Source organism: Grammomys surdaster, unplaced genomic scaffold (assembly GCF_004785775.1).
Source record: "Grammomys surdaster isolate TR1022 unplaced genomic scaffold, NIH_TR_1.0 318, whole genome shotgun sequence".
In the NCBI taxonomy this organism is placed as follows: domain Eukaryota; kingdom Metazoa; phylum Chordata; class Mammalia; order Rodentia; family Muridae; genus Grammomys; species Grammomys surdaster.
This window is the reverse complement of record NW_021604737.1, coordinates 278,405-302,432: the sequence shown is the minus strand read 5'-3', so window position 1 is coordinate 302,432 and position 24,028 is coordinate 278,405. Positions and strand designations below refer to the sequence as shown.

The following is a 24,028-nucleotide window of genomic DNA, read 5'->3' as shown; positions in this document are numbered from 1 at the left end:
CTCTCTCTCTCTCTCTCTCTCTCTCTCTCTCTCTCTCTCTCTCTCTTTTTCTCTCTCTCCCCCCTCCCTACACACACACACACACACACACACACACATATATACACACTTAGAGAAATGTTTAAAGAGATAAAGGTGCTTCCATTGTGTTTAAGACTGATATTTATTAATGGACATTTATAAAATACTGAATCAGTTGATTTTGTAATTGAGCAAGCTATTAGTTTTTTTCTCCTCCTCTTCTTCTCTCCCCCTCTCCCCTTCTCCCTAAGACAAGGTTTCTCTGTGTAGCCCTGCCTGTCTTGGAATTCTATCTGTAGACCAGGCTGGCCTCAAACTCAGATACCTGCTTGCCTCTGCCTACCAAGTGCTGAGACTAAAGGTGTGTGCTATCAGGCCAAGCTGTTGATTTTCTAGAATAAGCTTTTTAATGTTTGACTAATGTTTAGTGAACCAGTATGTTTACTTTTGAAAGCTAATTACAGGAGATTTAAAGTTTGTAATCTTAATTTCTTTTTTTTAAATTTTTATTTATTTATTATATATAAGTACACTGTAGCTGTCTTCAGACACCCCACAAGAGGGCATCAGATATCATTGCAGATGGTTGTGAGCCACCATGTGGTTGCTGGGATTTGAACTCATGACCTCTGGAAGAGCAGTCAGTGCTCTTAACCACTGAGCCATCTCACCAGCCCCCTTAATTTCTTTGTTCTGTATTTATATTGCCCTCTCTGTCTTTTTGTATGGGTGGCAGTTCTTGTCTTTTGTGCTGATTAACTATATGAGCGGAGAAACTACTTGAAAGGTCTTGGTCTTTTTTTTTTTTTTTTTTAAAGATTTATTTATTTATTATATATGAATACACTGTAGCTGTCTTCAGACACACCAGAAGAGGGCGTCAGATCTCATTACAGATGGTTGTGAGCCACCATGTGGTTGCTGGGATTTGAACTCAGGACCTCTGGAAGTGCAGTCACTGCTCTTAACCACTGAGCCATCTCTCCAGCCCGAAAGGTCTTGGTCTTAAACATTTGTCGGAAAATTGTGAGTTCAGTTCTCTCTAGAGAGAGCTCATTCTGTCATGTATGAACCAGCCATGTGATTTCATTTCAGAGTCACTGGAAACTCCTATTTTTGTCAGTTTATTATGGAAACTTAAGAATAAGAGTAAGCCAGGACCATATGTAAATGTAGGGAAGACTTTACCATGCAGGAACACATGGTGTTCCTGTGTCCAAATTTGGCACTGTAGGGCACTGGAGGTGGCTCAGGGGTTGAGAGCACTTGCTGCTCTTGCAGAAAACCCAGGTTTGGTTTTCAGCAACCACATTGGATAATCCTTAGTTGCCAGTAACTCCAGTTCCAAGGGATCTGATGCCCTCTTCTGGCCTCCATGGGGACTGCATGCATTTCATACACATGCATATACTCTCACACAGCTGTAATCAAAATAAACAAATCAAACAACAACAAAAACCAAACTGTCATCATCTGCACGTCTTCCTGCCCTTAGGCTGCAGTGGGTACATTCGTTCCTCTTAGCTTTGTCATTAATCAGTTGACCTGGAGCTTTTTCCCCTCCATCTCTGGCCTCTGAAATGTGGGGTTACAGGTGTGCTTTATGAGCTGCTGTGCTTGAAGCAGTGTCCTCTGCCTTCTCCTAAGTCCAATCTGTTAGTGTCTTTGTTTCTCATAATTACTTTTGTTGACTCTACATGGGGGCATGCTATGGACAGAATAGGAATGTTTATCATCTAGCTGTGTGATTTAGGTAAATTACTTAAGCTCTCTGATCCTGGGGGTTTTGGTTTGTAAATAGAACACTACTTATTTCCCCATTGGGTATGCTGTTTGTTAATTATTGGATTCTCAAAGCCTGAGGAACTCCCCTACCCCCCCTTTCTGAGTTGGGATTGAAAGCTAAGGGCACGGTTTGTGGCTTCTTCATTTTACCAGCAGTACACGTGTTGGGGACAGATAATAGTTTATTAAGTAGACGTTTGAAGAGTAAGGTGTTCTGGGTCGTGTTAAGCAAGCAAGACAGATAGATCTATGAATATATAATTGAAGTAGGTGTGTTCAGTATGCCAGGGCCTGTGGGTGGTGGATAGAATGGATTACTAGGGAAGAGTCCTGGGGGAAGGGTTGTTCATGCTTGACTTTTTTTTTGTAAGCTTTATTAAGGTCTAATTTCTATACCATAAAATACCCATAAAATATTTCTGAATTTGGTGGCACAGGGCTGTAATCCTAGCACTAGGGAGGTTCAGGCAGGAGGGTGAGAAATTCAGGGTTATCATTGGCCACATAAAGAGTTTGAGGCCAGCCTGGGTTACTCTGTCTTTAAAAACAAAATGAAAGAAAGCACCAGGCATGGTGGTACCCACCTTTAATTCTAGCACTTAGGAGGCAGAGTCAGGAAGACCTCTGTGATTTCGAGGGCAGCCTGATCTACATAACAAGTTCCAGGCCAGCCAAGTCTACAAAGAATTTTTTTTTATGTTTGTGTTTAAGGACAGCCTTGGCTGTCCTTAAACTTGGAATCTCCTTGCCTCTGATTTCTGAGGGTTGGGGTTACACGTGCATCTCTGAGTAGCTTTTGAACATAGTACCTTGTGTATTGTTCCTGTAAGGAGAAGAAAAAATGACTCGTTTAAACTCTCTGTGCTTGTCTATTGTAGTAAAACCACTTTCTGTTTAGGGTTGATTGAATGAGGGCTCTTTGTTTCAGGATAACTGCCATACAGAATAGATCAGTGATCAGTGGGAACCCTCAGATTACACATAAAGTTGTAGTCTGAAAGCTGATATTATGTGAGCCATTAAACATCATGTTAGCCATTGTAAACATAATGATATGACATATATAAATTGTTCTTGTATGCTTATGACCTTTGTAATTTGTTACTAATGGTTGGTTTGATGGAACAGTTTAAAAATACTAAGATTTTTATGTTGAATAGCTTAAAATGAACCCCTTTAAATTGAGCTTTTTTAAAAATTTATTTTATTTATAATTTTAAAGACAGGGTCTCTCTACATAGCTCTGGCTGTCCTGGAACTCCTCCCCCCTTCTCTCTCTCTCCACACACACACACACACACACACACACACACACACAGGGAGAGGGAGAGGGAGAGGGAGAGGGAGAGGGAGAGGGAGAGGGAGAGGGAGAGAGAGAGAGAGAGAGAAACCATGCTGACCTCAGACTCACACAGACCTACCTCCTCAGCCTCCTGAGTGTTGGGATTAAAGGCATTACCATCACACCCAGTGATTTGAGTTCTTTTTAAAAGGAACTCATTATTATTTTGTTTGGGACTGGATCTCACTCTGTAGCCCAGGATAGCCTGAAACTTGTTATGTTGCTCAGGTTGGCCACAGACTTGCAGCTCAGTTTCTGATGCTGGAATTACAGGTGCCTGTGTTTCCCTTGAGTCTTCTGATTTTCTTCTGCTGTGCCTGCCCAATGTGTGAGGGTCCCAGTGCTTCAGGCTCCTGAGAACTGAAGTATATAATCCCTGGAGTGTAACTTGTCATAGTATGGTCACAGTGGGGTGGGGGTATTGTCTGTAAATGCAGGGTTCATTGCTGAACGTTCACAGTGGTTTTGCTTTTTGGTTAGTATGTGCTGACTGGTCATGTTCTTTTCCGTGCAGGTGTAATGGATAGGTAACAGAGAAGAACACTTCCCTTCCTCATCAGGGCATCAGCATGACTGAGTGCTTCCTGCCTCCCACCAGCAGCCCTAGTGAACACCGCAGGGTGGAGCATGGCAGCGGGCTGACCCGGACCCCCAGCTCTGAGGAGATCAGCCCTACAAAGTTTCCTGGATTGTACAGGACAGGGGAGCCCTCACCTCCCCATGACATTCTCCATGAGCCTCCTGATACAGTGTCAGATGATGAGAAAGACCATGGAAAGAAGAAAGGAAAATTTAAGAAAAAGGAGAAAAGGAGTAAGTGCTGGATTTCTCTGCACTTTCAATACAATAATCCCCTGCCTTGGTCTCTTGAGGGGTCTCAGGTGTGTGCCAACAACACATCTAGCTTGTTCTAACCATGGGCTCTGTCCTCCTCTGAATGTATCTAGGCAGATACTCTCATTTGCCGTTTTCTATTCTTTATGTCTTGGTTTCTTAATTTGTATTTGTGACACAAATAAACACACCAAATTTCCAGAAAGGTAAGTTTCCCAGTCTGTATTTTAAAAATCGTAGTTTCAAATGATGCATAAAAAGTAGGAGTTGGGATTCTGCTCAGCTAGTTAACCCTTTAAGGTTTTGTTGTCATTTGGGAACTCTGTTGGAACTGTGAAAGAAGTTATCTGTCTTAGCATTTCATTCCAGGTGTCTCTTCCTAGGGAGCATTAATTGTCTAATTATTTCTGTTTAGTATGTTAAAAGCAAATAAGGTAATTTAAGTATTACTTTTAAAAAAATTCATAGTATGTTAAAATTAATTGCCTGGGAAGTTACAGATTTCATGAATACTGTGCTACCTGATGATAGCTTGGCCTGTGACCCCCACAGGACCTTAGTGATAAAGCCTGCTGGACATGCCTTTTACTGCCTTAAAGGGAATCTCCATTCCTGTCCCCAGAGTTCACGTCTTTCATCACAGATTGACAACTGCCTGAGTTGAAGCTTAAGAAAATGAAAGCGTTTGTTTGATGATTGGTTGGTTTGGTTTGGTTTTCAAGACAGGGTTTCTCTGTGTAATCTTGGCCGTCCTGTAAACCAGGCTGGCCTCAACTCAGAGATTAGCCTGCCTGTGCCTCCAGAGTGCCAGGACTAAAAGCATGTGCCACTGCTCCCAGCTTGCCTTTAAGATTTTTGCCATTCTGGTTAGTCCAAGGTTTATGATATTTTAAGTTAAAAGATAATTTTGGAACTATTTTTAATCTTTGTTATAAAGTAACTTGTAAGGTAGCTCTACGGAAAATAATAGACAAGTTGGGGTTATTCAAAACAGCAAGGGTAGGCAAGTAGGACTGGAGGGAGAGCTCAGGTTCAGAGTGCTTGCTGCTCTTCCTGAGGACCTCATAACCACTGTTACTCTAGCTCCAGAGACCTGATACCTCCTCTATAGTATACACTGGTATGGACAGACACACACACATAAGACAGTAGTAGGAAGTCAGTGCTGGACATTGTAGCCAACAATGTCCAATTAATCTCTTGGAAGGCAGAGGGGCAGGCAGATCTCTCTGAGTTCAAGGCCAATCTGAGTTCCAGGACAGTCAGAGCTATATAGAGAGACCTTGTCTCAAATCGATAGGTATAAGGTAGGTAGGTAGGTAGGTAGATAGGTAGGTAGATAGATAGATAGATAGATAGATAGAAAGATAGAAAGTAGCTAGTCAAAAGGGCGGTGGGAAGGTTCCAGGTGCAGTGGTGTATGCATGCCTATAGTTGAACTATTCTGGAGGCCAATACAGAAGCATCACCTGTGTCTAGTTTAAGCCAGCCCGGGTACCATAGTGAGACTCATTCCTAAAAACAAACAAAAACAAATTGGTGTTAGTGCAATTTTTTTTTTTTTTTTTTTTTTGGTTTTTCAAGACAGGGTTTCTCTGTGTAGCCCTGGCTGTCCTGGAACTCACTCTGTAGACTAGGCTGGCCTCGAACTCAGAAATCCACCTGCCTCTGCCTCCCAAGTGCTGGGATTAAAGGTGTGCGCCACCACCACCTGGCTGTTAGTGCAGTTTTAAAAGTAATTTTTATTCTTTACATTACATTATGTAAATGATCTTTACATAAAGAATAATTACAATCTTTATCCCAACTAACTCCCAAATAAATGAGACAGACTATATGATTTATTTAATCAAGATTTACAGTACACTGGCTGAGCAGTTATTAATCTTTTTTAATCCTCTAAGCTAATCTGGCTACCTCCCAGCCAGTATCCCCAGGATATTGCATTTTAGTATCAGTCTGGTTTTCTCTGCTCCAGGTATGTTCACTCTTCACCTCGAGCCGGTGAAGTCTCTCTTCCCTCTCTCTCTCCCTCTTCTTTTTCCCCTTTCTCTCCCCCCCCCCCCCAATCTCCCTCTTCTGGCTGGGAAATCCAGCCCTATTCTCATTCTCTCCTCTCTGTTCAGAGGCTGATCATCTTTTATTGACAAATCAGATAGTAAGTAAATGGGGAGCAATGTCGACATAACATGGAGACTGGAAATTCTTAGAATAAGCATTACAATGCCATTGCAACCAGATATGGGGACAGAGAAATCAGCATTTGAATAACACATGAGCCATCTTTACATAGGACACAGTAACATTATGCTACAAACTAGCAATTCTGAATTGGTGTTAAGGCAACTAGTGTCTTTGTCAGAATGCAAAAATTGCTTCTAATGTGTCAGGTAATAATTACATTCAGCCTTCAGTTTAAAGGAGGTTGTGGTCCGTGCTCCAAAAAGGCAAGTAATGGGTAGGAGAGCAGAGAATCATAAAGGAGTAATTGGAGCATATGAACAGTTGTGCAGTTTGTAATGTGATTTATGATAGGATAGGCCAAGGGTAGCTAAGCACTGGCCCCATGTCCATTTTTATAGGATTGATCTCATTAGTCCTGTGTATTTAGTGTTTCATGTGTATTCATACTTAGTTTCTCAGAACTTGGCCTGCATAGATATACTGTGTAATATGCATTATGTACGTAACTGCTTTCCTCTCAACATTGATATTGCAACTATAGCTGCTATTTGTTGCCCTCTTGTGGTTACTAAGTGTCACTACATCTTTTTTTTTTTTTTTTTTTTTGATGGTTTTCTGGAGGCCCAAGAGGAGAGAAATTAGATAGCTACTGCCAGGTGGCACCTTGTTTCCCTTGTAGGAAGCTTGTGATATTTTGACACTAAACACAATTTATACTATGTTTCCTTGGCAGCTGAAGGCTATGCTGCCTTCCAGGAAGACAGCTCTGGAGATGAAGCCGAAAGTCCTTCCAAGGTGAAGAGGTCCAAGGGAATTCATGTGTTCAAAAAGCCCAGTTTCTCTAAAAAGAAAGAAAAGGATTTTAAAATCAAAGAAAAACCCAAAGAAGAAAAGCATAAAGAAGAAAAGCACAAAGAGGAAAAGCATAAAGAAAAGAAATCTAAAGACTTGACAGCAGCTGATGTCGTTAAACAGTGGAAGGAAAAGAAGAAAAAGAAGAAGCCAATTCAGGAGCCAGAGGTGCCTCAGATGGATGCTCCAAGTCTCAAGCCCATTTTTGGTGTTCCCTTGGCTGACGCAGTAGAGAGGACCATGATGTACGATGGCATCCAGCTGCCAGCTGTCTTCCGAGAGTGTGTGGACTACGTGGAGAAGCACGGCATGAAGTGTGAAGGCATCTACCGAGTGTCAGGTATGGAGACATGCATTTCACTTGGCAGCTTTAAAAAAATTAGCTTCACTTTATTTCCTAAAGAATACTAACTTGGGAAGAATCTTTTGGCTTGGCTCCTGAACCATGATCACTTGTGTGGTCCCTGCATAACCTCCTCCGTCATGGTTGGTTTTATGCAGTTTCCTTCTGTAAGGATTTACTCCCAAGTCAATCACAGCTTTCAGCAGCTGGGCAAAATGAAGCATGTGGGTTGTATCACTTAACAGGCTGGTATACCGAGTTTTTTCTCGGCATCTTTCTAAGCATAGGTGTTGGGAAGGCTGAGAGCTCTGTGAAGGAAGCTTCTCAGCCCAGAGATGGCTAATGACACAGCGTTGTGATGTGTTTTCTTAGTGTGACTAAAGACATGGAATGTTGTTTTCTACATGGCTGGGCCAAACATGAATGTTCCTGTCAGCCACATACAGCTATTGCAGATGTCAGTGAAACTGACAGTTGGTTCATCTGCACACAGTTTATATGGGAAATTGTAGTTCATGCTTGGCTATCCTGTGTTACATATTGGAACTCTAAAACCAAGCAATACATAAGTTGTTTAGAAGTACAGAGATTTCTTCTTCAAAAGCAGCATGAGTTATGTGATAACTTGGGATTCAGGTTCCAAGCTGGGCAGTGTCTACGTCTGTCATTGCATTCCTGTAGAGTTATTTCCATAAAGTGCTTTGATCATGTATCTTTTCATGACAAGAGGTATGCCATATATGTTTAGAACAAAGAGATTAAGCAAGTTTTCCATTTAATTGGCTCCTCTCCTTTCTAGCGAATAGATTTGTTACTTGGGGTAACATTTATATGACCCAGTAGATAAAGTGCTTTCTTGTCTCTATTTTGTAGGAATTAAACACAAACCTGCAAGATACTGATTTTTGAAGATTTACACAGTGATAGAAGCTATTTTCCAACATGTTCTTGATAAGTGTGAAGACATTTTAGGGGGAATGAAAGTTTCTTTGAAAGATTTCTGTAGCCTTGTTCAAGAACTCTTTTGTTTCTGACCAATTTTTGATATTTTATCTTTTGGAGAACCTCACCATTCCTACTAGAATGTCTGTTTTTTTGTGAGAGCATTCGATAGTTGTTTCCACACTGACAGCCGTACATCATGGCACACTACCTGCGTAGCTGTGTCTCCCCTCTGCCCTCCTTGTCTGTATGGGATTTGACCCAGGGCCCATGTTCATGTGAAGCAAAGGCTCTGTCACTCAGATACATCCTCGGCCCCCAACCCTGGCCTTGGTATTTGTTAATATGATAATGCCTTTTTTTCTGGAGATGTTTGGTTCTCATTTATATCAGTTTCAATGTAAAAACGAATATGAAAGGGACTGGAGAGATCTCTCAGCAGTTAAGAGCATCGGTTGCTTTTCCAGAGCACCCGGCTTCAATTCCCAGTACCCACATAGCAGTTCATAACTGTCTGTAATCCAGTTCCGGGGTCTCTGACACCCGCTTGTGGCCTCTGGGCACCAGGCATGCACTTGGTGCATGTATGCACAGATGTATGAGGCAAAACACCTATACACCTATAAATAAATGAAAAAACAAACAAACAAATGCTAGTATGAAAGACAGCTTACATAATTTTCTGTATTTGCTTCATAATATTTTTGACATTAAATGTACTTTTATACTACTATATTTCTCACTGGAATTCCTTATGAAGCTTCCAGCTTTTAAAAAACAAACATTTTAACAATACTGTCAAAAGTAACACCAAACTCAACACATGTTCTGGTTGTCTCTGGTGGGGTAGTAAATGTTTATAAGACATGCATCTGGAGGGTAGATGGTGGAGCACACTCATATCTCTAGCACAGGGGGTAGGAGGACTTTGAGTTTGAGGCTAGCCTGGGCTCCATGGTGATTTTAAGACCAGCTTGGGCCACATAGTGAGAGGTCATCTGCAGAAGCCGTGGTCAACAACATAGCAAGAGAGTGAGGAACAAGAGCTGGAGGGACAAGGAGGGACAAGAGACTGACAAAAGTCTCAGTGACAGTTGTCATTAATCTTGTTCATTATCTCAAAAGACCACCAAAATAAGATTTGTTAATTTGAATAAGGTATAGATTCATTATAATGCCATTTGTTGAAGGTTTGTACATAAGATGGCAATGTCACATTTCAAATGTAAGATGTTCAGATTAGATGACAGTTTACATTAGACTTAATATGTAGTTTGTTCTGTGTAGTTGGTCTATAGTTTTAAGTTTAAAAAAAGCAGCTATTTTGATCAGTATCACTGAATTATGTCACTTAAACAGATGGAACTGAAGATATAAAGTCTGATAAAATGTTTGGAAAACATGCACTTGATGTGTTAGATTTTTTGTTTGTTTGTCAGTACAATATGAAAGGCAAATGGTTGTATTTTTAGAAGCTTGACTTTATTTTCTTATTCTAGCTTGGTTCAGATTAAGAAAATACTTAAAAGAATTCAAACTTAGGCCAGGCAGTGGTGGCAACATGCCTTTAATCCCAGTACTCTGGAAGCAGAGGCTGGCCAATCTCTTTGAGATTGAGGCGAGCCTGGTCTACAGAGGAAGTTCCAGGACAGCAAGGGCTACACAGAGAAACTTAGTCTCTAAAAACAAAATCAAAACAAAAAAGAATTCAAACTAGAAAATAGAAATTAGGCGGGTGTTATATAATAGAGAACAATTTTCCATAAGCTTGTTAAGATAGGAATCTTTGTTCTGCATCATGGACTTAACTTATTTACAAAGGAACAGCTGGAAATGGCTACATGGGACAGAGTTTCATTTTATGCTGTCCGTCTTGTGAGGACTCAGGAACCTGGCTTTCTGTGTACAATGTATATGCTCAGATTATACCTTCATTTCCTCCTGAATTTTTATTTAACTGCCATTATATTTAAATTTTTTCCTGGATTATATATTTTCTTAATATTCCATGGTTTCTGGGAATGTTAAATTTCTGGTTGTGGTTTTATGTGCTGTGTTTTTACAGAGTTCTGTGACCCATCTACAGACACAGATTCTACCAGGAGGGTTTGTGCTTAGTTCGGAGAAGGGTCTCACTGTGTAGCCCAGGCTGGCAGACTTGAACTGGCAGCAGTCCTCCTGCCTTCTCCTCTAGTGCTGAGATCACAGGCATGTGCCCCCAGCCTGGCTCCCAGGGCTTCTTCCTGACTGTTCCTGTGTCGGTGCGACAAGTGTATGTGTCGGTGCGACAAGTGTATGTGTAGTAGTGGAGAAAGTGTGTCTGATTCTGGTGTTCTTTCTCTCTCTCTCCTAAATTTAATGTTTTAAGGAATCAAATCAAAGGTAGATGAGCTAAAAGCAGCCTATGACCGAGAGGAGTCTCCAAACTTGGAAGAATATGAACCTAACACTGTAGCCAGCTTGCTGAAGCAGTATTTGCGAGACCTTCCAGAGAATTTGCTTACCAAAGAGCTTATGCCCCGATTTGAAGAGGCTTGTGGGAGGACCACAGAGATGGAGAAAGTGCAGGAGTTCCAGCGCTTGCTCAGGGAACTGCCGGAGTGTAACCACCTTCTGCTTTCCTGGCTCATTGTGCACATGGACCACGTCATTGCAAAGGAGCTAGAGACAAAGATGAACATCCAGAACATCTCTATAGTGCTGAGCCCAACTGTCCAGGTACGGGTCCTGTCCACACACACTCTTGGTGTAACTGTCCAGGTATAGGTTCTGTTCACACATACTCTTTTGGTGTAACCATCCAGGTATGGGTCCTGTCTACCCACTCCCTTTTGGTACTGGCACTGAGAAATTGGGGAACGCGTCTGTTGCTGAGTCTCATGTAAAACAGTGAATCTAAGGGGAATAACGGATCAGCCTGACCACAGATCTTCTCTGTCCGAGTGTGGGCAGTGCCAGCATGTAGGGACATGAGCATATTTGTCCTTTAGTTTAGTTGTGAAATGCGAATATCCTGTCCGCTTAGTCAAGCACAAAGGGCTTTGATGTTTGTTTGGCAGTTCTTACTGAGGACTTCACCTGTAAGATGGATCCAGAGAGAGATGCTATATTGCCTCTTATCTGAAAAGTCATTTAGGGAATTAAGTAGTATAGTGCTTGTGCTGTTTTTGTCTTTTATACACATGCATATCTGGCATCCTATTGTATATGTGTGTTCAAGTTCATATGTGGGAATTGCATGTGTGTGGCTGTACATGTAGATGTATGCATGTTTATGTGGCGATCGTAAGACAACTTGTTATGTTGCTTAGGTACCAACCCTCCACCTTTTTTTCTCTTCTTATATAGGGTCCCTCACTGGTCAGCAAGCTTCAGGGACCCTCCCCAGGCTGGGATTATAGGTGTGCACAACCATGCCCAACTTTTTTTTTTTTTTTTTTTTTTAATGTGAATTAGGGAGATTGAACTCGGGTCTCTCTACTGACTACGCTATCTTCCTGGCCTATAGTGCCTTTATTACTACTTGGTTGATGCTGTCAAAGAAAGACTTTGCCTTTAGAAGAGCTGATATTTTACTGTGTCAAAAAGAAAAAAAGAAAGGAAGGGAGGAAAGAATAAAAAGGAAGGGATAGAGGGAGGGAGGGAAAAAAAGAGACAGTGGTTCTATTTTGGTTTTTTGTTTTTTTTTTGTTTGTTTGTTTTTGTTTTGGTTTGTTTTTTGTTTTTTTTGTTTTGTTTTGTTTTGTTTGAAGACAGGGTTTCTCTGTGTAGCCCTGGCTGTCCTGGAACTCACTCTGTAGACCAGGCTGGTCTTGAACTCAGAGGTCCTCCTGCCTCTGCCTCCTGAGTGTAGGGACTGAAGGTGTTCATCACTCTAATTTTTAATTGAAGCCCTCTTCTGGTTGGTATGTGAGGTCCTGACACTATGTCATTGTTACTATTATAAGAGGATGCTTTCTTTTGTTAGATACTTTAATTAGTTATTATGTTTTAAAACCAACTGTTTCTTATATTTCTCAAATACCTTGATTATTTTTGTTAGCCTGGATTTGGAATTTGGTGAGTACTACATTGTTACTCAGTATTGCCATAATGTGGGTACTTGTACAACAGAAGCTCCAGGAATAAGAGAAAGTCTGAGCCAGGAAAAAACCATCTTTTCTTGGTTGTTCAGCGATCCTGCAGTTCTGGCTTCCTAGGATGGGAACATCCTGGGACACTGGTGCTTGTGTGCCAAAGAGGCTGCCAGCTCTGTACATCTGAAGGTGTTCCACCTCCCACCTGTCCTCAGGAATGCCACTTTGTGTGTAGAAAGGTCTCAGAATACATAGGAAATGACCACTAGGTATTTAAAACCAGTTAACAGGTGACTGGGAAGTACACGTTGATGGTAGTGTGTTTCGTGTCCTTTACCAGCTTTTCCCCTTGAGAATCTGACTTAAGCTGGGCTTCTATATGCTCTTAAATTGATGATTAGTGAAGCATGTTTTGTTCCTCCTGTGGAGACCTGTCATAGTATCCAGAATTAAAGGCTGCATGGTGTGATTGGTAAAGGTAAAACATCACTTTCATGGTCTTATACAACTCTCAATCTGTTTTCTGCAGATCAGCAATCGAGTCCTGTATGTGCTTTTCACACATGTGCAAGAGCTCTTCGGCACTGTGGTCCTGAAGCAAGTAACAAGACCTCTGCGTTGGTCCAACATGGCCACAATGCCCACACTGCCAGAGACCCAAGCAGGCATCAAGGAAGAGATCAGGAGACAGGTGTGTGCTGCCCTGTCTGCCCCTTCCCTGCCCCTGCCTCTCCTCACTTCTCCCTGTCTGCTTCTGTGCTACCCACAAAGGGCTGTGGAATAGAGGTGGTGAGTCCTAGTTTATGGAGCAGCGAGTGGTTCCTGTGTGCACACACAGTTTTGTGCAGTGCTGGGGATGGAGCCCAGGGCCTTATGCAGGTATCTACTCACTGATCTCTACCCTTGTCCTGGGAGCATGCTCTTCAGTAGCACATTTCCAGCTGGTCCTAGTTCATATCCTGTAAGTCAGCAACCATGGTAGAAATAGCATAGGGTTTTATTTAAACTGTAAGAGTTAGTTTTAAATTCCTACTCTGCTCATTCTTTTTTTAACTTTTTTTTTTTTTTTTTACATTTTTAAAATTTATATATGAGTATACACCAGAAGAGGGCATCAGATCTCATTACAGATGGTTGTGAGCCACCATGTGGTTGCTGGGAATTGAGTATCCAGTGCTCTTAACCACTGAGCCATCTTACCAGTCCCTGCTCATTCTTGACATGCTAATTTTAGGAAAATTGCTGGTGTTCTCATTTTAGAATGGATCAGCTCAGAGGAGGACTCAGCCCATAGCCAGGATCTCAAACATGTTTGCTTTTCTAGACAAGATGTGGTTACTCATCATACTTTACAGCTAAAATACTGTGACATAATTCCTAGACTATGTAACCAAGATTTAGCTCAAGCCTGGTGCTTTTCCGCTGTGCTACCTTGATATCTAAAAGAAACCCAGTAAATTTGTGTGTGTGCACTCACAAGTGTATTTGGGGAGGCGGAAAGATTGAGACTGAGTGGTAAAAAATTCAAGACTGAGTAGAACCTTGAGAATATTGATTGCATGAATATTCTCACAAGCCTGTTTTCCTTGTTGGCTGAGTTCTGCTTACCATTTACTGGGAGGAGAGAAGGAGAGAGCAAAGATGTGGGCTAATTACTACTGAACTGCCAGAAATAAAGGATGAGGGTCTAAGCCTGGGTAAAGCAGACGGGAGTGTGGGGTCGGCAGGGGAGGCAGTCGTCACTGTTGCTGTGCAGAGCGAGAGATGGACCTTCATTGGAGAAACTGCATGTGCTGCTGTAAGATAACAGACCAGCAGGTTCCATGTGTCTTTTTGTTATCTAGGAGTTCCTTTTGAATTGTTTACATCGAGACCTTCAGGGCGGGATAAAGGACTTATCTAAAGAAGAAAGATTATGGGAAGTACAGCGGATTCTGACTGCCCTCAAGAGAAAGCTGAGGGAAGCTAAAAGACAGGTGAGTTATTCTCTTCTATCCTGTGTCTAGTAAACCTACAGGGAGTGTGGATGAACATTCTGTACACTGCTGTAAGTTATTTCTTTAAAAGTAGCACATACTGCTGGGCAGTGGTGGTGCATGCCTTTAATATCAGCACCTAGGAGGCAGAAGCAGGCGGATTTCTGAGTTCGAGGCCAGCCTGGTCTATAGAGTGAGTTCCAGGACAGCCCGGGCTATACAGAGAAACCCTGTCTCGAAAAACAAAACAAATAATTAGCACTTACTTGTCTATTGATATTAAGCTCTCTGGTGTGAAATTTATTTACACAAATGTTTGTTATTCTGTGTTATTCATACTCTAGCATGGTATAAATAAAATGTTTTATTAAGTTTAGAAAGATTTTTTTCTCTTTTTAATTACAAAGGTGATCTTGTTATTTCCTGCCTGGTTTATATCTGTGGACAGAGCTTTGTAAGAGTGAGAGACACCTGGAGAGAGATTGGAGAAGTTTGAATTTTGAATGAAAATGCAGGGCTTGAAGGCCCAGGAGGGAGGGAAGAAGCATGTGGACCTGCTGCTGTGCTGGGTGTACACAAAGCCCACTTGTGGTTTTGTGCTAGTTGAGTGTGTGAAGCTTGAGTCTGGACTCAGTTTCCCAGCAAAGCTAAAATCCACACCCCTGAAAGATCATACAAGCCACATGTAGATCCCTCAGCAGATTGAGTAGCACAGCCTGCAGACACTTGTTAGCACCTCTCAGACCTGGAGGATAGAGAAGTGGGTTATAGCGAGAAGACAGCCACCCAAGGCCTTTTGCTTCGAGGATATATAGCGCTTGTTGAGAAGACAGGTTTGAGATTCTCGCAGCTGCACCCAAGTCCAGGAGGAAACCTTTCATATTATTTTTCTCTCTAGCTCATTAAATTGTCTGACTTTTGTTTCCTCTGTCTTATGGCCTGTTTGTTTGTTTGTTTGTTTTAATAAGCTCTCTTGTGGCCCAGTAGTCTCAAGTCTGTTCTATAGCCAGGGTGACCTTAAACTCTTGATCCTGCTGCCTCTACCTACCATGTGCTGTATTATAGGCATGGGCCACCATGCTTGGCTTTGGATGTGTGCCCAAGTTTCACAGGGCACATTGTAGTTGTTGATCTTATTGCATTGTCTAGCAGCCATTATGTGAAGAGTCCCTGACATAGAACATAGGTGGATGCTTGGCTTTGTGTTTCTTAGTTATATGTGTGTGTTGAATGAAAGGACTGTGGCTGTGGAGATGGTTCCATTGGTAAAGTGCTTGCTTTTACAAAAATAAGGACCAGAATTCAATCCACAGCATTCATATAGAAGCCAGATATTATGCCTTATACCTATAATCTCAGCACTGGGAAGACAGAGACAGGAGGGTCCCTGAGCTTGAAGGTCAGCTAGTCTAGGGGAATGTATGAGTTCAAGGTTAAGTGAGATACCTTGACTCAAAATTGTTGGAAAACCAATTGAAGAATGACACCCAACAAATTACTTCTAGCCTCTATACATGTGCACACAACTATACACACAAGTACATGACTATATATGTTTGTGTGTGCATGTGTGCACACATGCACACAGAAATTTGGTATTGAGCTTAGAGGCAGTGTGGTGCTATGACAAGGAATGGCTGTCTTCTCTTCTTCCCCTTACTAGTTGTATTCTCTCCCTGACCATTCCCTCTCCCTCTTGATGCCTTATTTTGTAGCTACATACCCAGGTTCCTTCATGCTGGCTTCACTTTTGAGGGAGAAATTACTTGAAGAAGTATTCAGTGGATTAATGACTGAAAATATAAAAAAATATAGCACCAGTTTAAACTTTGATATCATCTTGGCACTTTCCCCCCCCCGAATTAACCATATGATTTTTTATTGTATAACCCAGAAATTCCACTCACAGCCATTTATCCTCTAAGAGAAGCAGCAGCGTGTAAGCCTTCACAAAAGATTTGCAAACTGTTCATAACAGCTAAAAACAACAGACCCAGAGCCCTGCAACTGGTGACTGGATATGTAAATTAAAATACATTCATATACTGGCTGTCACTTGGCAACTACTCACACCAGGACAATAGACAGAACCATCTTAAACCAAGTATGACACTAAAGAGGAACAACTTGAGTCAGTTCCCCTGAGACTGGAGAGAGAGGCTGTAAGGATAGAGAACAGGTCTGTGGTACTAGGTACCAGCAGACAGTAGAGGAAGGGGATGTTTCCTAACAGGGTGGTGGTGGTGGTCCCTTGGCTGTATGTATTTGGTAAAATTAGTTAAACTGGGCTTATAATTGATACCCCAGTAGCTCCCTTTAAGACATCTCATGTAGCCTGCATATTCATCAGACCTAAGCATTTTTCATAGTGCAGCCACAGACCAAGATAACCATGTCATGCTCTTTTCTTACTTTAAAATGTTTATTTATTGTGTGTGAGTGTGCACGTGGGTGTTGGCATGCCGTGGCATACATGTGGAAGTCAGAGAACAACTTGCCAGAATCAGTTCTCTGTGTCTTGTGAGTCCTGGGAGGGGATTGAGCTCGGGGTGTCAGGCTTTCTGATAGCAAGTGTCTACCACAGAGCCACCTTGCAGTCTCTACGTACATTATATTCTTTTATGGTTTGGTTTGGTTTTTGCTTTTTGAGATGGGGTCTTTCTGTGTTGTCCTGGCTGTCCTGGAACTTACTATGGCCTTGAACTTCAAGGCTGGCCTTGAACTCACATAGATCTTCTACCTCTGCCTCCTGAGTGCTGGGATTAATTAATAGGCATGTTCTACCATGCCTGCTCCTACCTACAGTATATTCTAAACCTAGTTAGTAAATGTCCAGCCATCATTACAGACAGTTCCTTATTGCTGCTGGGGTTTTCTTCATTTTGTTAATTTAAGAGGGCCATTTGTTGACTATGTGTTACATGTGGGCTGAACAGTTAATTCATCATGTGTTGTCTTTGACAGGAGTGTGAAACCAAGATTGCACAGGAGATAGCCAGTCTTTCGAAAGAGGATGTTTCCAAAGAAGAAATGAATGAAAACGAAGAAGTTATAAATATCCTTCTTGCTCAGGCAAGCTATACTTTTTGATTTCCAAAGGGATTCATTGGTCATTTTTCAAAGAGAAGCTCAACTATAGACTTTTTAAAACCAAAACTGTAATGGACTCCAAAGAACTTGTTCCTATTCTGTGCCCTTACCCTTGTGCTGTGTGTGCTGAAATGTTAAGTGTGGAGGGAGAAGCTGCCTTCTGTCTAGCTTCCTATCTTTTGTTAAGTCTACACAGAAGTTTGTGGTGTTGGGTGTTCCTGATTTACAATAACAAAAACAAAAACTCTGAGGAGAGAGAAGTCCCAGATTATTTTCTTGAGAGTTTCCCATCTGAGGTTTCTTGGAATACAACTTCATCCATATGTATGCTGAGGCAAACCAATGTCTGTGTGTTTGAACATGGAGAAGCAGCCTCTCTCAGGAGCTTTTCTGTGCCCATGGTATCTCGTGTTTGGAAGGAGTTGCTGATGTTTTTGCCTCCAGCTCCTCTTCTGCTCTACTGTTTTCTCTAGGCCTGAGAACCCGAGGTGGAGTGCAGACAGGGCTCTCTCTATATGGCTGTTCTCAAGCAGTGTAGGACTGGTTAACCTGTTTAGGAGAATTCTTTCTTTTATCTGAAGGGCATGGCTGAGGACAGTGGGGAAGGAACGGAGATCCTGTAACCTTTCCTTCTCTCTGTTCTGCCTTACACCTGACACTGGTACCAGCTATGCATGTGTCTCTTGGGTCCTGTTCCTAGTGACACTATGAAAAGTCACTGTGGCCCTGAATCCTGAGAGATAGGAAGCCAAAGCAGATGATTTTTAGATTATGTTAATTTTATTTGTGCATATGTGTTGCATGCACATACATGTATTCAGATACCTGCTGGGCCATTAGAAGGTGTTAGATCCCCCTCCAACAGGTGGTTATGAGCCCCTGATATGGGTGCTAGGAGCTGGACTTGGGTTCTCTGGAAGAAGAGCAAGTGCTCTTAACCACTGAGCAATCTCTCCAGCCCTGAGCAAGCCAAAGCAGATGTTGACATTTGGTCCTGTGGTGTGGCAGGCTCATAAGGAGCCTTGCAAACGCTACAGCAGGTTCTTGTGTGTGTGTTGTTGTTGAGAAGAGTCTAGACATTCTCTCAACATGACTTTGTGTAGCTTTTCTTGTTTCTGAGACAGTAGCATGGTTTTGGTTGTAGTAACTCAGAGTTCAGCACCTAGCAGGGTAACAGGAGAGGCCCTGGAGAAGAAGTATTTCCTTCACCAGAGCTCAGACAGGTGCTCAACCTATTTTAATTGTTTCAGGAGAATGAGATCCTGACTGAGCAGGAGGAGCTCCTGGCCATGGAGCAGTTTCTACGTCGTCAGATTGCCTCAGAGAAAGAAGAGATCGACCGCCTCCGAGCTGAGATTGCGGAGATCCAGAGGTACAAGGGAGCTGCAGGGCTGGAAGGTTCCAGCCATGTTGTGTTTTATATGAGCAGAATTCTTTTAGTTCAGTGGTTTTCAACTTCCTAATGCATCGAGCCTTTGACAGTTCCTCATGTTGTGGTGACTCTAGCCGTAGCATTATTTTCTTTGCTACTTCATAACTGTAATTTTGCTACTGTTATGAATTGTAATGTAAATACTGATATGCTGATGGTGGCCTTAGGCGTCCCCTGGGAAAATGTTGTTTGGCTTTCAGAGAGGTTGTGACCCACAGGTTGAGAACCACTGTTTTAGACATTCCTGTAAAAGAACTGGGCTTCTGAAATCAGTCACTTTAAGCTTCTTACCAGGTCTTAGGCAGCATTGGATCAGGTAGATTCTCAAGCATGGGTGGGCCTTAGCTGGCCTCCGAGTACACTGTAATGCTGCCTTGTCTCCACACAGCCGCCAGCAGCATGGCCGCAGTGAGACAGAGGAGTACTCCTCTGACAGCGAGAGTGAGAGCGAGGATGAGGAGGAGCTACAGATCATTCTGGAAGACCTACAGAGGCAGAATGAAGAGTTAGAAGTGAGTTTCGGGGAGCAACCTTCAAAATGTTCTTGGGACCACAAACCACCTATTTTCCCACTAGAGACTTGTAGAGAAGGAATTCAGGGACATTTTGTTTTTTAAGATTTATTTTATTTATGTCAATACACTGTAGCTGTCTTCAGACACATCACAAGAGTGGCGTCAGATCCCTTTGCAGATGGTCATGAGCCACCATGTAGTTGCTGGGAATTGAACTCAGGACCTCTGTAAGAGCATTCAGTGTTCTTAACCACTGAGCCATCTCTCCAGCTCCCTTAAGAGCATTCTTACCAGGATGAAATGGGTGTTCTAGGCTGTTTGAAGTACGGTAGCTTTCCCTGACCTTGGTGTACAAGTGAGCCTACAAAAGGTGAATGGCGTCTGGCCACCATCCTAAGTGGCCTAGCAGTGGAGAAAGTGAGTCAGTTGTCTTGTAGTCCTTGCCCCACTGAGCAGTAGATGTGAACAAATACCTGGGACGCTGTACTGGGAAGGAAACACTGGTCCAAGTGATAATACTTTCTCATACCAAATGATGAAACACTGCCTTCTGTGAGAATGGTTTGGTGAACAGAGGGACACCTTTCCTTCATTCATGTTCACTGAACTGCCGTGCAAGTGTACATGGAAGTCAAGACCTGTACAGAGACTGGGCAAGGCAAAGGCGGGCATTTCTTAGTTGGAGGCCAACTTGGTCTACAGAGTGAGTTCCAGGACAGTTGGGGCTTGAAAAACAACAACAAAAAGATACGAAAACTATTGTGGCTGGAGAGATGGCTCAGCAGTTAAAAGCACTGGTTGCTCTTCCAGAGGACCCAGGTTTGGTTCCCAGCACCCACATGGCAGCTCACAACTGTCTGTAACTCCATTTCTAAGGATTCAACACCCTCACACAGACATGCATGTAGGTAAAACACCAGTGCACATAAATAAAAATAATAACCTAAGAACTGCCCAGGACTCTGCCTGTCCACTGTGTGGAGGGTGGGCAGAGTGAGGGACAGCAGTGCCCATGATACTCGTAGCAGGAGTCTGTCCTGGGGAAGAAACAGGCAGGACATGGCCCTGCTGGTGAAGGGGCTGCAGTGCAGGCTGAGGACCTGAATTAAAGCCAACTCTCGTCACATGCACGCACCCATGTATACACACCTGTACCCATTAAGTGATCCCAGCACTCCTGAAGCAGAGACAGGTGGAGCTCTTGAGTTTGAGGCCAGCCTGGTCTACACAGTTGAGACCTTGTTTTGAAAAACAAAAACAAGAAAGGAAGTTAGTGTGAGTGAGCTGGGCTGCTGGGAATCCTGTCATTTAGAAGACACATTGGCACCCTGGTTATCTCCCTGAGCAGGGAGACAAGTGGCAGAATTAGTGGAGTGTTTTGTTATGCACATTGTGTAGGCCCTGCTTGGGCCAAAGTGGCTGCCCTGCATCTTGCCACGTTCTCAGCTGGGGAGAGAAGGGTCAAGGCTCACCCAGTGTCACCTGTGTTCACCTCATTGAATGAATGTCTAGTTATAGGGCACACCAGCTGCTTAGGATGCTAGGAAATACTGAGGAAGAAGAGCATTCCAATGTCAGGGGCAGCTGCTGCACAAATGGATGTGCAGGAGCTTGGGGTGAGCTCCTCTTGAGTTACTGCTGAATGGGTACAGCATTTAAGCAGCCATGGGTTCCCACAGTCCTCAAGTAGCATAATTCAGATGTAGTCAGTAAAGTCTCATCTTTTATCCCTGCTCTCATTCTCTCCCCTCACTACTGCTAAAGTTACTGTTGTACTCCTTTGTAGGCTGCTCAGAAACCAGTGTAAGAAAAAAGCCCATTGAAACACTAAAATACTCACTAAAACAACTGTTCGGTTGATACCTTGTTTTCTAAATGTGTTTCTTCCTTTGTAACTCAGAGTCCATACTCTCATGCATTCAGAGTGTATTTATATAGTCATCCACATAGTCATCTTCTTGTCTTCTGCTGCACCAGTCTGGTTGGCTAAAATAGAACTAGATCTTTGCTTAGGATGGCCTGCAGCCTGTGCTCTGCCCTGACTCCTTGTCCTTCTGTCCTTCCTTATGTGGTAACTGCCCTTTCCGTCATTCTTTAAGATAAAGAACAATCATTTGAACCAAGCAGTTCACGAGGAACGGGAGGCCATCATTGAGTTTCGAGTGCAGCTCCGGCTGCTACAGATGCAGCGAGCTAAGTCTGAGCAGCAGCTACAGGAGGAGGAGGAGCCTGAGAGGCGAGGGGGCACGGGCCCTCTGCTCTGTGACGGTGTCCTCGAGGTGAGAGCAGCCAAGGAGCAGGTGAAGCCCTCACCCAGCAAAGACCGAAAGGAGACACCCATCTGAACTGCTGGCCAGGCCCTGTGCATCATACTGTAAGCAAGAGTCAGCTGCCTTTCCTGCTGGACATTCTGTAAAGGTTCTCAGAGACGCTCCCTCTTGGCACACGTCTGACTCCGAGTCAGGCTCAGGTCCTGGGAACTTGAAGTGGTGGACACACGGGGAGGGGGGGTGCGTGGGGGGGGCTTGCAGGGAACACAGGCATTTCCAGATAGTGTCAGCTTATTTGAAAATTAATTTTCTTTGTTAAAATAACTATTTTAACCTTTGAGTGGCTTCTTTTTAAACCAAAATTCTTTTTTTGCTTTTCTTTTTCTTTTTTCTTTCTTTCTTTTTTTTTTAATCGCAGCAGAATCAGGATCTCTTTGTTATCAAAGGGTGGGAACCAAACCAGGTCACTTCTGCGCCTGCCTTGTAGACGCTTGTGGTCTCACCAGCCCTGCAGGGTCTCTGGCCACTCTTGCTTGTGCCTTCCACACCTTTTGGTGCAGATTGTTCAGTGGGGAGCTGCCTCATATTCTCTGATTGGCCAAAAAGGCTCTCGCTGGAGTATCCTGTATCTGCTGTGTACCACTTTGCTTTTCCAGTTCCCAGTTGAGTCTGTCAGTGTGAGTCAGGATGGCCCAGTTTGGTGGCAGACAGAGGTTACCCATGCAGCCTGCCTCCAGCATGGGAAGTGTGGGCCACTCACTCACTGCCAGGGATCAGCAAAGGCCTCTTCTCTGAGGCGGTCAGAGGTGACCACCTTGACCCTGAGGCGTCACACAGATGCTTCTCAGACCAGAGAGCCTTTTTCCACACTGACCTTCCAGGAAAACCACAGTGACTTCAGTTGCTAGCTTGAGCTAGGATACACACACCTCTGCCAGGATAAGCCATGTAGATGCTCTCAGGCAGAACTTTTACCTTTCCGTGTCATCTCAAGGGACTGCTTAAGGACTCCGACAGAACCAAGCAGAAGGAAGAAAAGCAAAGAGGGTAGTTGTAATTGACCCTACCTGGTGTTTGCTTCTAACTCAGATGGCTGCTCCCTGGTGTCTGGGAGGCCTGACTCTTAGGCAACCAGATTTCACTGTCAGATGAGTGGCCTCCAGGGAGGTCCCCTGTGGCTCTGAAAACAAATCCCACACTCTAAAGTGAGCAACAAACCCACAGGAGGGCTATGGTCTCTTCCTAGTTAGTATTTATTTCAGCACCTGTTTTTGTGCGATTTTTTGTTAGCCTCTACCTATTGCACTGTTGTGACTTGTTGGCCATTATTTGATTTTTGTATGGAAAAAAAAGCTTTGTTATAGAAATCAGCATACTATTTTTTTAAATCTGGAGAGAAGATATTATGGTGACTGGAAATATGGTCAGGTGTCAAATATAAATGTATAAACGCCTTGCTGCATCCCGTCAGATGTACCGCATTCATTTTATATTTGCTGGCAATATTGAAGAATTCTTTTTGTTTGTGTAAACTCTAATTTCTATCAAAGTATCATGGGTTTTTAAAATTAGTATTTCATTACAAATGTCTCAATGTTGGTTAACTAATTTTTGCCAGTACCATTATTGATCAAGGAAATAAATTCAGCCATTTGAGAAAAAAAGGGGGGCTTTTTATTGTACACTCTTCTTTGAAATAATTGCATGACAGCATCTGGCACGGAGTCAGTCGAGGTGTTCAAGGTGGAGAAAGAGTGAGTGGGATTTCTTATTCCACCTCGTTCCTCGACGTACCCTGCACATACTGTGCTCCTGCTGTGCTCTCAGCCCCCATCTCACCGTGCTTGCTGCTGACTGGAAGGGTTTGCTCAGACTTAGTGTGCAATTCTCGAACCTGAGAGTTTCCCATTGCTGTTGGGAAATCCTGTCTCAGCCCAGTTGTTAGCGTTTACAGAGGTTTGTTTGCATTTTACATATGAAATGAGGACTTAGGTAGGGCAGCTAGCATGCTAGAGATGTGTGACAGACATCTGAATAGTCTAGCTTGTTTAACTGTACCACAGAATGTATGTTGGTTTACAGAAGGTTTCAGATACCCTGCTGTGACATCTAACTTCAGGGATCTGGAGATGGGGTAACAATGAGGATCAGCTCCCAGGCAGGGACCCATGGCTTCCACTGTGCACTTCTCTGCAGGTGACTCTGTACTGAACAACACTGGGCATGAAGTCCTAAGTCTAGATTCCAGTATCTACACAAAGAGCTGGAAGTGCTGGGAGTGCCTGTAATTCTACCTCTGTGGAAATGAGGGAGGATCCCTAAAGTTTGATAGCTAGCTGGTCTAGGCAAGTCAGTGAGCTCTGGGT

At 43.1% G+C, this 24,028-nt stretch overlaps 1 protein-coding gene across 1 annotated transcript in view; it reads left to right on the top strand.

Annotated features, from left to right (window-relative positions):
* Window positions 1-23,326, top strand: part of Ralbp1 (ralA binding protein 1) — a 37,302-nt gene extending 13,976 nt beyond the window's left edge. Inside the window, exons 2-10 of the mRNA XM_028777967.1 lie at window positions 3,663-3,961; window positions 6,900-7,358; window positions 10,672-11,021; window positions 12,909-13,070; window positions 14,224-14,355; window positions 17,320-17,427; window positions 18,696-18,817; window positions 19,266-19,389; window positions 21,492-23,326. Coding sequence (XP_028633800.1) covers window positions 3,718-3,961; window positions 6,900-7,358; window positions 10,672-11,021; window positions 12,909-13,070; window positions 14,224-14,355; window positions 17,320-17,427; window positions 18,696-18,817; window positions 19,266-19,389; window positions 21,492-21,737 — 1,947 coding nt within the window. The 5' untranslated portion in view covers window positions 3,663-3,717 and the 3' untranslated portion in view covers window positions 21,738-23,326. The remainder of the gene's footprint in view (window positions 1-3,662; window positions 3,962-6,899; window positions 7,359-10,671; window positions 11,022-12,908; window positions 13,071-14,223; window positions 14,356-17,319; window positions 17,428-18,695; window positions 18,818-19,265; window positions 19,390-21,491) is intronic.
* The last annotated feature ends 702 nt before the right edge of the window (window positions 23,327-24,028 follow it).